This window comes from Oxyura jamaicensis, chromosome 3 (assembly GCF_011077185.1).
Source record: "Oxyura jamaicensis isolate SHBP4307 breed ruddy duck chromosome 3, BPBGC_Ojam_1.0, whole genome shotgun sequence".
NCBI lineage: Eukaryota > Metazoa > Chordata > Aves > Anseriformes > Anatidae > Oxyura > Oxyura jamaicensis.
The window spans coordinates 27105346-27119324 of record NC_048895.1 but is presented as its reverse complement, the minus strand read 5'-3'; the positions used below and the strand labels follow the sequence as shown (position 1 = coordinate 27119324).

Sequence of the window (13979 nt, the reverse complement as noted above, 5' to 3'; positions counted from 1 at the left end):
AGCACAGTTCAAGTGGAAGGGACAAGGATTTCCCCAATACAGATATGAAGGAAAACACTTTTTTATTATTTTTCTCTGAGCGCTACTTCTTGTTTGAAGGTAGGTGAAAAACAATTCTGAACACTAAGCAAAAGGGATATTTGTACCCAGAACATTTTAATGGGGAAGAGTTGAACAAAATTGCAGGCCTAGCCACATGGCCTTCTCACTCTGTGTGAGTGTGTGTTTTTTTTCAGAAGCAGTCTGGCATGGATGATTCTAACCATAAGGGTCTTCCTACAGAAAAATATGCAAGCCCTGCTCATTTTCAGTGTGTGATAATCATCAAGGCTCCCAGGAGTGAGTCTTGATACTTTTTTAGCTAATGATTAACCTGAAGCCCTCCATCCCCCTTATGCATTTGGAATAAAAGGATAATACAGAGACTGAATGCAGCAGGCATGAGTGATTCCTTCTCTAACTGTATGGACTAAGGGGTGTTCAAGTGTGGCATCATCTGACAAAGTCCAGGACCAGCAGGAAAGGCAGTGAGGGGCTGATCTTTTTCTGGTTAAGAAAGAAAGAGAAGCTCTGTCTTGGGACCAGGCTGAATTCAGGATGTTTGCGAGCTTCATCACGCTGCTTTCACTGGTACCAGCAATGTTTGTATGGTACAGACGGCAGCTATTGACTTTTCCATTTATTCAGCTCCATAGTCTTCTTAGTTCTGGGGAGTCTGTTGTAACTAGAGTGTTTATAGTGTTTTCTTGTACAGAAGTCTAGTGTTTAGAGTAAGGCTTTAGTTGTGAAGACTTTCAGAGCCTATTTGTGGCTCTACATTCATATGACCCTGGGTAAGTAATTAAGCCAGTTTTATTTCAGCTTCCCAGCCTACAAAACGGTACCCATCTCATAGGGTTTGTGTCAGGCTTCATTCATTTCATCGAGATCTTTGGATAAAAGTTGTTTTCGTAAGAGGAAAACACTATGATTTGCATTCTTATTAAACTATAAATGTTCTTCTTTTGTTCTGGATAGAGAAAAGATATGGAGGGATAAAATTTTCCTGTTAGTCTCATTTTGTATAGGCTAGATACCCATATTTTCTGTTAGAAAAATCTCTGGCACACTTGCTGGGAACACTGGTGTGTGATTTCAGGTTGTCTGGGGCAGTGCAGATCTCAGGACTGTAACCTTGTAAGTATTGAGCAGGGACTTGCAGCAGCAGCAGCATGCCCTTCCTCACAGTACCCAACTGGCAGAAGAGCTGGACTCCGCTGCTGGTACTGGGGTATCTCTTTTACCTCCTCCTGGGTGCTATGGTGTTCCAGCTGCTGGAAAAGCAGGCAGAGACCCACTCTCGGGACCAGTTCCAGCTGGAGAAGCTCAAGTTCCTGCAGAACTACACATGCTTGGATAGGCAAGCCCTGGAGCAGTTTGTACAGGTAAGAGGAACAGGCTCCCGTGATTTTGGCTCAAGCATTATTTTTGTTAGAAGTAATTATACTGTTTTGGCCAAACATGTCATAAATTGATCTGCTACCCACAATATTGGAGGACTAACTGTACAAGAGAAAGGCAATGGTTTCTCAAGCCCCTTCCCATACCACTTTATTTTGATCTATTCATAAACACCCAAAACAGGCAAAACTGCTAATGAACCTTCATGTTACCTTATAATAATTTCAGCTTCATGGTTTGTAGCTCCCAGAATAATGCATGGAGGTTATGCATGGGGACAAAAACCTTACAAAAAGTAGGTTGCTCTGCTAAAGTACTTCAGCCCAAACCTGCACAGATTCTGCCCTTCTTTTCTAACAGAAATCATCTATTGCACTTGAAGGCAGTCCTGCACTTCCAGGCCTCTAAACAAAAGATGAGGTCAGCCATCATAAGCTGTGTCATTTATCATTTACATTAAGTGCTAAAGAGCTCTTATTCAATATGAGTTGTCAGTTAATGACATCTTCAATTACATTTTAATCTATTCCTCAAAACAGGCTGGAGATTAATTACAAGCCCTCACTTGGTATTACTTATGGACAAATCCTGTCATTCTAGTATTGTAAGAAATGGGCAAAAATCCTTGAATTATCACTTTCTTTATGCTCAAAATTTCTCCAGACACAGACCTGGGTGCCTAAATGGTTTGAACTCTTTCTCTCACATCATTAAAACTGACAGAAACACTGAACAGGATGCAAGATTGCACTGTCTGAATCAGAGGATTTCCACCAAGGCACATGTTTCAGATCAACATAAAAACCTAGATTCTGTAAACAGGTGTAAGCAAACAGTGTGAAGTTCAGATCAAAAAGGGAATGGAAGGTGCCTGAACTCTGTCTACAAGGACAGTGTCTTGATGATGACTAATACTGTGACATGTTTTGGGGGAACATTTGGCTTTGCCCAGGAAATGACTGGAGTTTTCAAGAGCTTTCAAGCCTAAAAAATTTGCTTTTTTTCAGCTCAGCTACACCAGTTAGTGATATTACCTGCCTTTCCCTTGGCTCTGTGGTAATGACAGCAGAGAAGACCCTGAATCTCATTCTAAACCAAATTGGGATAATTTATAGGGTTAAAAGGCTTAGTTAAATCTCTGGTACCATACAAGCCCTAGGGAGGGTTCATGAATGTCCAGATCCCCCACTTTGGCTCCTGTGGAGCTTCCTTAGACTGCTGGGCCTCTCAGACAATCACATTTTGCTGCCTCTCAGCTGTTAGACACAATTTCACAATTCAGCTGTTCCAAACAAAACCGGCTGAGGGCACCAAATTATCAGCTACAATGCACCAAGCTTCAGAGTATTCAACACTTAATAGTCTTCTGCCTACAAATGACTCATGTGTCATTTATAACCCCTGTTAAGAAATCAGTGCAGCTCTTTCAAATAGTAGGGAATAGAATTCTTTCCAGACGAAATTTATAACTCTAAAACTAGTGCAGGGAAGCAATTGTCTCACTGTATATTTTATCTATATTGTTAAGGAGGCCAGTTCATAATGTCAGAAGTTCCAGCCTAAAAAGTGACAGTATTCATACTGTGGTTAGACACAGGCACTAGATTCCACTCAGATGACAAATTTGTACTTCCTTATTTCCACTTTTTTATACTTAAATCCTTTAATCTGAAAATCAACCCAAGTTTTCTATTTCCATATCCATTATCACTAGTAATAGACTTACCACTTATAATTCATTAACTTTTTACTCCATTTTGCATGAAGCAAATTCCTGCCATTCCATGTCCATAAACTACATTGGTTTTGCTAGGCTAAAACTTTCTAGTTGAGAGGTGACCCTGAGCTGGAGCTCCTAAGCCGAACAACCTGGAACTTCAGGAGAGTGCAAATGCAAACACTGCAATCTAATGTGTCTCTGGTAATCGTACTTTGGTCAGGAAATTACACCATGCTCACAGCATAACCAAGAAGCAGATTCACAGAGTGAGGAGGTACCTCTAAAGTCCCTGTTTTGAATATTGCAGTACATTTCCAACCCTAAGGCAACTGATACAAATATTGGCCAAGAGGGCTAACTTCTGGTCTTTGACCGTGAGTGACTCCAATGTGCTCTGGGAGGGGGACAGGTGCTGAATGGCAGCTCTTACTCTCCCCACATCCTAGCTTTATGCAGACTTCATCCTGTCACTGTTAATTCTAGCACGTTGCTTTTACTTACTGTCTACTTCTGCTCCCAAAGGCAACGGCTAATGCTCATCAACCATTCAGCAGGTGCTCTGTTCTCACTGCAGCCCTAACCAGTATCTGAGCTGTAGACAGAAAGGAGCTAGGAGCCATTACAACCACCCCACCTCAACCTGCTTGTTTAGGAATGGTCCACCCTGGCACCAGTCTGCCCTCTTTTTCTTGGGGTTATGCTTAAAAGCAATTGTCATGCCAAGAAATGTGGCCTTGTCAAACTGTTTCTGGAGTGTTCAACATTTAATACTGCCTCACTGCTCAATGATGGCTTTTGTGATGTGGATGAAGCTCCTCTGAAAGCGTGCATATTGAAACAGAACAGAAAGGTGCTTCTTACAGGAATGAATTGACCTGTGATTGTTTTAGACATTTCAAATGACTCACACCTCAGTAGCTTCACTGTGTTCCTTCTAAATATCAAATATAGTAAACTCTAGATGATTTGATGTGTCAAATTCTTCTCATTCTGAAGCCAGGCCTTTAATGGATAAGTTCTTTGTCACATTGAAAATAAATTATTCTGGCCTTCAATCATGAAATCACATATGATGGTGCCAAGCTGGCTTATCTGATGGACTCAAACAATGCTGTAGGATTTGTTAATGAAGAATAACATTAGCTGTTAAACTTAGGTTACCCAATCTACCAGCACAGATAATATAAGCTAATATTGCCAAACCAATGCAAAATCAGTTACCTTGTCATGGATATGTTCATCAAATAAGCAATCCTTCTGGCAGTGGTCAATATTTGAATCAAGAAAGAACATCTTTAGTCTCATGCTCATGGAACCAACTAAGGCTGGAGCTGCTGTTGAAATCTGTTCATGTCCTGCTTCAGAAAACAGTCCACTGAAGTGAAAGAGTGTGAATTCACAAGTCCTTCAGGCATTTTACAAAATGATGAAGTCTGTGACCTGAACTTCAAAATTGGTATGTAACAAAAAAGAAGATTCTTGAAACTCCAGCCCCTGAGCAGACGGCAACCTCTTTCGTACAGAGTATCCTCAGGGAGAACAAAGAAACACATTCTTCACTAAGGCAGCTAATAAGATATTTGATAGATACTTGACAGACAAATAGGAGATTTGGATTATTTATTTATTTATTTATTTGCACATAGTAGTTTTTATCATCTGATTAGAGCTATCTGGAATGGCAAAGAATATTTCATTAGCTAATCTCCAAACCAGGAGAAGCCTGGTATCAGCTGAAAATTACTGGGAAGCCATAGCCTAAAAAAAGTAATCCATCCTCACTAGTACTTACATGCTGGAAACAGAAATGAGCATGCTCCCATGCCCTTCCCCTCAGGTACAGGCATGCATTTACATGTGCCCAAATTTAAAATTGGAGTGCAATGACTATTCTAGGAAGGAAAGGAGAGAAACTGTCTGTATTTTTTATGGCATAACTTCACTTAATTTTCCCAGTTTGATGACTGCGGGGACTCCCTCCATTCCCCTCCCCTCAGCCTTCAAGTAGTTGTGGAACCATTCCTACTTCAATGGCCAGTTCTCCAGTAATAAGAGTTCAAGTTCCTGGCCAGCTATATTTCAGCGTTTTACTATGTCAGCATAAGACCTCTCTCAGGTCGTCTTAGTCATACTCTACTCTGTTATCTGCACCATTTATTGCTCTGTTTGCTCAAGATGGAAAACAGCATTTACTTCTCTGCTGTTGTTTATTTACTTTTTTCTGACATTTTTCCTGATCTGCTCTAATGTGTTGTTCCATCTTTGCTCCTTTGACCTCTTCTGCCTTAGGTCCTCATGGAAGCATGGGAAAAAGGGGTCAACCCAGAAGGAAACTCTACAAATCCCAGTAACTGGGACTTCAGCAACTCTTTCTTTTTTGCAGGAACTGTTGTCACCACTATAGGTGAGGAACTCTTTTTTTCTTATAAGTTGGAGGTTACTCCAGCTGTCCTGTAAAGTCCCCAGAAAAATAAAATTGGTGGACAGAATGCACCTATAAGACAAACCTGATTACTGTGGATTATGTTTTCTTAGCAGTTTTAAATTATACCTGCTAGGCTTGTTTATCCAGCATATTACACCTGCAAAAATGACCAAGTACCTCTTTGGCACAAGCAATACGATATTGTGCATGTGGAGCACCTCCTGAGGTTGCTTTAAAGCACTCAGTTGCACTTACTACAAAATCAGAGACCTAAAGAAAGTCGCAGTACTCGCTAAGAGTAATATTTTCCTTGTTATGTTCTGTTAGTAGTAGTGAATACACAGGGGTCTACCATAAGCTACGACAATTTGTAGGTAGATTTCCTTGTGGAAAATCACAGGCCTCCAGGTCCCTGACGCTTAATAGAAGTAAGCTTCCAAGCCTAGGAAATTGCCGTGATGGCCTGCAGCCTGACTGTGAAACCTTTTGATGTAGCTGTTTTCTTTTTTTGTTCTAGGTTATGGTAACCGGTCCCCCAGCACCGTGGCAGGACAAGTCTTCTGTGTGTTTTATGCCTTATTCGGGGTGCCGCTCAACCTGGCCTTCCTTAATCAGCTGGGGAAAGGCCTCAATGCTCATCTGATGATGCTGGAAAGATGGGTGCAAAAGCCAGGCCGTGCCCAGGTACAATGTGTATCAATCTATCTTTTTTTTCCACTGTTTCAAAACTAATAGAGACTGTTTTCTTAGATAGTAGTAAGGCTGTTAGATTGGGTTTCCTGGAGCTTGCTTACATCTTTTTGAACTGCAGCAATTACATTGTCCTCTATATCAGAAAATTGATATACTGTATTTATATATGATAGCTTTAAAGTAATTTGCTTTTGCCTGAGGGACTCCAGATTTGCCTTTTTAGACCCTGATTCAGCAAAACTGTTAAGCAAGTGTGGCCTCAATTTTGAGCCAGGTCTTTAATTTCTGGTGACTTTAGCAGAAAACGTCCACATACATGCGTTGCTGAATCAAGCTCTTATTATCTAGCCTATGCTGGCTGGTATCTATCTCAGAATCTAGGTCTACATTGTGCAAAGACAAGGTATTTTTATTGGCCTGCTAATCTGGCTGAATTACCTTCCCTGATTGTGCCAGTAATTTAGCACTTCCTTCCTTTTTTTTTTTTTTTTTTTTTTTTTTCTTGAAATGTAAATAAATCGTCCTTCTCCTTAGCTATAGTTTATTGGTGAGTCACTGAACTAGTCCAGATGTATTGGAATAAGGGAAACACTGATAATATAAAATACGTGAAGGTCAGTTGTAACAAAGTTAATGCATGTTTCTGAGTAAAAGTTCAATGTATTGACCCCTTTAGTTACCAAAAAGGGAGACTACATGTGTCTTCTTCCACCAGAAGAACTTTCATGCTACTGTAGCTAGATTAGCTAGATCTTTCCTGAATGGCAATTCTGGGATGTGATCTTTTTTTTTTTTTTTTTTTTTCTACACATGAATTAACATCTCATTTTTGGCAGAACTATGATCAGATGAAGCTTTGGACCTTTATCTGCTTCTTCACTATGAAAAGTCTCTCCCAAGAAATTGTTTCATCTTCTTTTAAACACAATTTAATCATGCCTTGGGAAATTAATTAAAATCAATTCTTCCTCATTCCTGACATACTTCCTCTACCTTATATGTTGGTACCAGAAAGCCAGGTTAAAAAGTAATATTGTAAATTTCAATATAGAGTTTTATATGATCTTTATTATCTAATTAAATGCTATCACACTTCTGGAATGAACTAAATGAGAATAGAAATCAACTATAACATGTCGTTAAGTAATTCTCAAAATGCTTCACAAATGAGGTCAGGATTATTATACAGCTGGAGAGACGTGGTACATAATGCAGAAGAGATTTGTCAAAGTCACCCAGTAGCGTCATGCCAAGTTTCCCTAGTTTTAGCTCAGCAAACTGTTTTAGATGTGGGATAATACAGAAAAAAAAAAAAAAAAAGGATACCTGGATCTTCCATTTTATAAACAAAGTGGTTTGGGTTTTCATTGTGTCACAGTAGGCACATGCATAGGAAATCCTACTCTGGTTTGAATGCCCTTGAGGGCATTTTTAAATGATTGCAATGAGTTTGCATCAGACCATACAGCACTAGTCAAAAGTTCACCAGAGCCATGACTGTGTTCCCTGGCAACCCATGAGTTTCTGATCCTCAGTCCTTAGATCAAACCACTGGGCCATTCCCCTGTCGCAACCCATCCGCAGACCTTTCTGTGTATCTATCTGGTGCAGCCACATATGCTGTAACTTAGCTGGCCTTAACGTCTCCCAAAAGGCAGTTTGTAATGAGAGACACAGATCTACCCTGTGCTGACAGAAAACAGTTCTGTTCTGGATGCTTCTAAGTTTAAAATAAAAGCAGGCAAACTGACTTCACTCAAATGTCATCCAAACATATTTTTGGCTGAGCTCTTGCAAGCCACTTTATAAATCTTTGGAAGCAGTCACAGCAAAGAGAACCCTAATTTGTTCTTGCCAATCTTTGTATCATGAGTTATGCAATACTTGGTGCTTTTCCTAAAAGACTGGATCCAAGTGATTACAAGAGCATCTCCATTTGAATGGAAATGTAAAGTGATTGTTTCATTCCTATGGTTGCTATAGTAATTTTGAAAATATAGCTTGGGTGTACTTAAAAACTTGCTGCAAAAAGCTTTAAAAAAATCTTTTTTTTTTTTTTCCTAATTCTGAGATTGTTTTGGATTTGTGGTTAGGTACAATATCTATGTGCAGGATAAATAGCAAGGTCAGCCTGCAGTGCACATAAGCATTGGTTTATCCTTTCCTGTTTGGACATTGCTCCCAGCAGGAGCAGGTTTGTGATTAAGAGCAAAACAGCAATTTCCACTAGACAGATGCTCAGTGTTATTTAGCTGCCGTCTTCCCTTTATCTTTCAGGTAGTTCAAACACTGGCAGTGGCTGTCTTCCTGACTACAGGGACCTTGCTGTTTCTGGTGTTCCCACCACTGGTTTTCAGTTACGTAGAAGGCTGGAGCTATGGAGAAGGCTTTTATTTCACCTTCATCACCCTGAGCACAATTGGATTTGGGGACTACGTAGTAGGTAATAATAAGGATGAACATGGATAAATTTTATCTGTCTACCTGCATTTTCACCTCGCTGGGAGGTGCTTTGCTGAGATTTGGTACTGCAGTATAAGCCTAAGTACAGAGAACACAGATTCCACTATAAATATGGTATGAGAAAGAGAGCTGATAGTAATGAGATAATTTATGACATGGGCGTTTTTCTCTTGGCAGCTAATCTGAAAGTCACCAAACTCATTTCATTTATGCCACTGAATAACCAATTCAACAGTGACTATGTTGAGGCTGGTATGAATGTGAACCTTGGGTGACAGGTGGAATATAAATTAAATCTCATTTTCAGTATTAAGCCATTGAGCCATGCTCTCCTAATAGTGATTTGTTTCAGCAAGTGCCAACCATTCCCAATGCAAAATCCTGCCAGATATAAAATACTACGTACTTACAGTAGGGATGAAATTGCTAACAACCACAGGACAGCTGTGGAAAAAATACAAATTAAAAACAAACAAAAACAAAAATAAACAAACAAACAAAAAACTTGTGATAGTTTGTAGTCTTCAAAGATTTAGGCTGAAGCATAGCAATAGAAACGTGAGGGGCTACCTTTCCGTCCACTTATTTGAATAGATGCTCTTAACACAGTACATATAGTATGCTTATTTTAAAAACAAACAAACAAAAAAAAAGGATCTGCTCCTTCATAAGGGGTAGTTCTCTTACCCTAGAATTCATAACTATGTCCTGAAAGGAGAGAAAAGTCCATCCCATCCTGACCATGGACACTATGAAGCTTCACAATGACCTGGATGACAGAGACTAAATGGATGGCTGCAGTGTTGTGCATCTGTATCAGCTGCACCAACTGCTCATTTTGTGGAAATACCAAACTAGGGGTTAAGATTCTCATAAACACTTACTTAAAATGGCTGCATTTCCCAAATAATATTCTCCAACTGATTTTGAACCCTGGTTACCAAAGTATGTCACACTACAAAAAGAAATCACTATATCACTGAGGTAGTAAACTGTACCTTCTGAAATCAGATGAGATCCGCTGTGTGTCCCTTGAGTAAAATTTGGCTAACATGGATTCAACAGTGTGATTCCAAGACAATGTTTGTCTTTTGTCAGCAGCTGGGAACACTCGGTTTTGTTCAGACCTAATAACTGTAGATGTGGCTATTTTTATTATATAGCCTCAATTTCTGAGATTTGGGGCCAACTGTTCAAAGCTTAACCTGAGATTTGAACAAAAAAGAAAATGAAAATAATAATAATAATTAATAAAAAATGCCTATAGATCACACAAACTTGGTAAACATGCACATCTGTGGGGGAGAGGAGGGGAGGTTATGACTATGTATGTTGTCCAAAGCAGTCAAGATTAATACGTGAAGTTTCCTGGATTTTTCAGGCACAAACCCCAACAAGCACTATATCCCACTATACAGGAGCCTAACTGCAATTTGGATTGTTTTTGGCTTGGCCTGGCTGGCCCTGGTCTTCAACGTGGGAGCTGACTTAATGGAAAAATTCCTTCAGCTGAAGTGGCACAAGCCCAACTTAAGCTTGGCAGAAGGAGACACAACCAAACTGGAAGATGAACCTGAACACCCTAGAATCCACATACCTACCTGAGCAAGGTACACAGAGTGAAGTCTTGAAAGAGCACCTTTCATCAGGGCATAAGCCAATTAAAACCTCCAGAGAAGTAGCACACACGGTAAAACTGTTCCAGGATTCATTTTGCACTTCTCACTCAACAAAGGCACCTTCTCCTGCAGTAAGCAATTGCTATCCTCTCTTTTTTTCTATTGGAATTCAGTTCTCATAGCCATTTGTATTCAAGAAATCCAGGGTGACTGCCTCCCAGCTCCCATAAGAAGTACTGTCACCAAGAATCGCCAGTGGAAAAAGTCAGGTACAGAAATCCTTCTTCATTTCCAAGCAGAAAGCAAACAAAGCCCCAGAAAAATATCATCAGCAATGGCCACCTTCTCAATGGCATCCATCCAATTAAGATTAGTTTGATACTATCTGAATTTAGCAGCTTTTATATAAAATGATAACATTTCTTTAGTTCCAGGGCCAAAATGTTTCTCTCAAATTTTATGTCTATCCAGCACTGTCTGGACTGTTACAATTCTGTTTAAAGAGAATTGTCAGCTCAGAGCAGTCATTATCGAGTTCATTTCACAACCACCCAAAACCAGCACTTTAAACTAAATCCCAATGCAAACAGATTTCCTTATTTCCAGCCAGATTACAAATATTACTAGTCTGTAATTTGCTTTGGGCCAGTTCACTGAAGAACTACCACACACTGTAGAGGACTGATGCTGTCCATTTACCTCTAAACAAGGCTGATAGGCTCTTGTGTTAAACCTGATCCTCAGTTGTGGCACACTAGCAGGGGAACAGGGAGTTTGACTTTATTGCACTTATTGCAAGACAAAAGTAGCAGCAGCCACCTCCAAAGAGGCAGAAAAGCCAAAGGAGGTCATCCAAACACCTTATAGTAGGCTTGTCACTGAGACAGAAAACTATAGTTGCACTTTGTGTTAAAGTAAACTATGAAAACTTGATTAAACAATTATTCATTCACCCAGAGTACCATACTAGATTGTTTATAACCATCACTAACACATTTTATGGATATGCTTGTAATTATGTACACACTGCTATTTGTTCAGTATGTTTGTAACTCGTATTAACCACCAACTAATTATTTTAAAACTCATTTAGAAGTGGAACTTTAATGTAAAAGTTTGAGTGAAATATGATTGGGCATGCAGACCAGCCCCAAGCTAATCTGTGGCTGGCAAGCTACAGTAATATCAAATGCCAGCCTTTCAGCAGCTACTTTGATATTTCATTTTGAGGAAGTGTCCATAAAACATGTAAATACTTGTGTGTAAGTTACAAATCTCTTCTCACATATTTTCTGTCCTAGACTTTGACTTCTAAGGAGAGTCCAACAGATGCTTGCTCTAGTGTCTGACTTAGTGCTTGCTTGCTTGCTTTCTTTGGTGTTCATTGCTGACTCCTGCATAGTGCAGCCTGGCTGTCAAATCTGAAATGCTGGCATGTAAGAATGCCAGCTGTAGTTTACTCATTTAAAAAAATGAGTTTTCCAATGCTTATCCCAATTGAGATTTCCCTGATGTCTTACTCTTACCACCTCACAGATTCTATCTGCTCGGTCTCTGCGTTGATTTTCCTCAGTCATTCCCATGAATTTCTGCAACAATTTTCTTTGTAACCTCTGTCACTGAGAGCAGACAACTCTGTCCTGTCTGGCTTTTTGGATCTTTGCAGACCTCCTGAGAAACATACTCTTTCAGGATTCTCTCTTCTTGGACATAACATTTGTATATGCACTTCATAACATCATCACCATTGCTATACTCTGTACCTGTCTTGTGACAACACTGTAAGACATTTCTGGCCTGTTTGTATGAAAGACAAAGCTAAAGTTCTACTGAATTTACAACTAGTCAGTTTCCTTCACTTCCCTTTTTCCATGCTGCCTTACTTTATCTAGTCACAGGCAGCCATTAAGCATGCGGTAGTGTAAAGGTGATGATATAAACTGTTTTACACTATGTTGCATGCCATAAAAAGTGATAATGATGTTTATGAGGGATAAAAAGCATGCATACACTACTTACGGGCAAAGTGTTTGTTAAATCTTTTTTACTTGACATCTGACCGCAGGGAGTTTGGGTTGCTTTTACTTCAGTCCACAAAATTATCCCTGTATCTGATACTGATTTACAAAATTGCAGCACAGCGGGACTATTTTCTGAAACTTTTACTCCTGCTACTTTTAGTAAGGCTGACAGTAGCTGTGGCAGTTCTCAAGCTGCCTGCCAGAAGACTCAAAATAAACAAACAAAAAACTCAAACATATGGCCATGGTGGAAAAGAGAAGAGAAAGATACTGATGGCCTCCCCTCTGTTATAGAAGTAATAGAAATTTCTTGCTCACTTTGTCAATTTTTCAAGATCCTAAGAAGATCCTAAAGGTCATGCACATTTGTAATAAAGCTTATTTTGAGCTACACACTAGCAGCACTGGCCCAGTTTTTGTGCATGGATGGATCAAGTGCTTCTAAGTACTATTCCTCTAACAAAAAGCTGGTCAACAATTATCAACTGACCAGCTAAGAAAAATAATGTGGAAGAATTGTGCAGTCATGACAGCTTACAAGGAGCCAGAGAAGTGCACAAAGGGACTCTTAATAACCTGTTTTACCAGTGCAACCCTGTGCAGAATGGAGCCCACACAACCAGCTACGAGATGCTCAGCCTGGCCGTGTGGAAGACAGCACTTCTGAAGGACGTGAACTCAGCTCTGCAGCCTGTGGCAGAAGCAATGTCCCAGCAATGTCTACATCCCATCTGTGAAGTGGAGAAGCAGCATGCTGTCCTGAGCAGCTATCATGAGCAGCCCAGAGCAGGGCAAGAACCTTCTTCCAGGTTCACACTTACCCTTTAACCTCACTCAGCAAGCCCTTCCTCATCCCCCCAAAATTTGGTACCTTCCAGACAACACCAGAACATCATCTGCAAATATTTGAGCCAGTCTCTCTGGAGATTTAAAATAGAAGGCTGACACACACATATCCTCCTCGGGTGTACAGCACTTCATTTCTGATTGCAAAGTGACATTGCAAAGTGCCATTTCTGAGAATTCTAGGGAATATCAGCCAGTCAGTTTGTTAAAATATTACAAGGTTCTTCAAAGATTTGTTGTGAATTTTAATCTCTTCCTCCCTAAATTTCTGCTAGCAAGCACATGCTTGATGCCCTGGGTTTGCATGCAGTCTTGCTTGTAGTTACAAACCCTGTGCCTCACGAGTAATTTGTTTTACATAATTTGAGTGCAAGCCTTAAATGCTCTATGATTAGTCAGCAATGTTTCAACAGGGTTATATTTAGTAGTGTGCTTTGTACAAACTGTCTGATTTTAATGTGGTTATAATGTGAAAGTGCAGCTCAGGTGTCTATTCTGTATCTTAAATGAAAGAAAACTGAGTGTGTACATTTTTGAATATCTTTTCTTCCTGTGATATACTATTGATGACTTTTTTTTCAGTTTAAACATTCAGTAAAGAATGCACTGAAAAGGCAGAGTTAAGACTGAGCAATGAGCAGCACAAGGTTGGTTGGTTGGTTGGTTTTTATGAGCGTGTAGGACGATGTCTCTAAGCAGGAATTGGGCTAGCATAGCATCGCCAGTTTCATGCTGGCAGAACCTCGCATGTG

The 13979-nt window shown here is 39.9% G+C and overlaps 1 protein-coding gene across 1 annotated transcript; it reads left to right on the top strand.

Moving 5' to 3' along the window:
- Nucleotides 1-959: 959 nt before the first annotated feature.
- LOC118164808 (potassium channel subfamily K member 16-like) lies at nt 960-13785 on the top strand. Its single transcript, XM_035322563.1, has 5 exons — nt 960-1424; nt 5450-5564; nt 6103-6269; nt 8556-8721; nt 10123-13785. The coding sequence occupies exons 1-5, from the start codon at nt 1212-1214 to the stop codon at nt 10344-10346; spliced, it is 885 nt and encodes a 294-aa protein (XP_035178454.1). The 5' UTR covers nt 960-1211; the 3' UTR covers nt 10347-13785.
- Nucleotides 13786-13979: the final 194 nt, after the last annotated feature.

What these genes read in the sequence shown, in the direction of transcription:
- LOC118164808 (XM_035322563.1), top strand. Translation starts at nt 1,212, where the DNA reads ATGCCCTTCCTCACAGTACCCAACTGGCAGAAGAGCTGGACTCCGCTG. An exon ending in CCCTGGAGCAGTTTGTACAG is followed by an intron (nt 1,425 to 5,449) that starts GTAAGAGGAACA and finishes CTTCTGCCTTAG; the next exon opens with GTCCTCATGGAAGCATGGGA. An exon ending in AACTGTTGTCACCACTATAG is followed by an intron (nt 5,565 to 6,102) that starts GTGAGGAACTCT and finishes TTTTTGTTCTAG; the next exon opens with GTTATGGTAACCGGTCCCCC.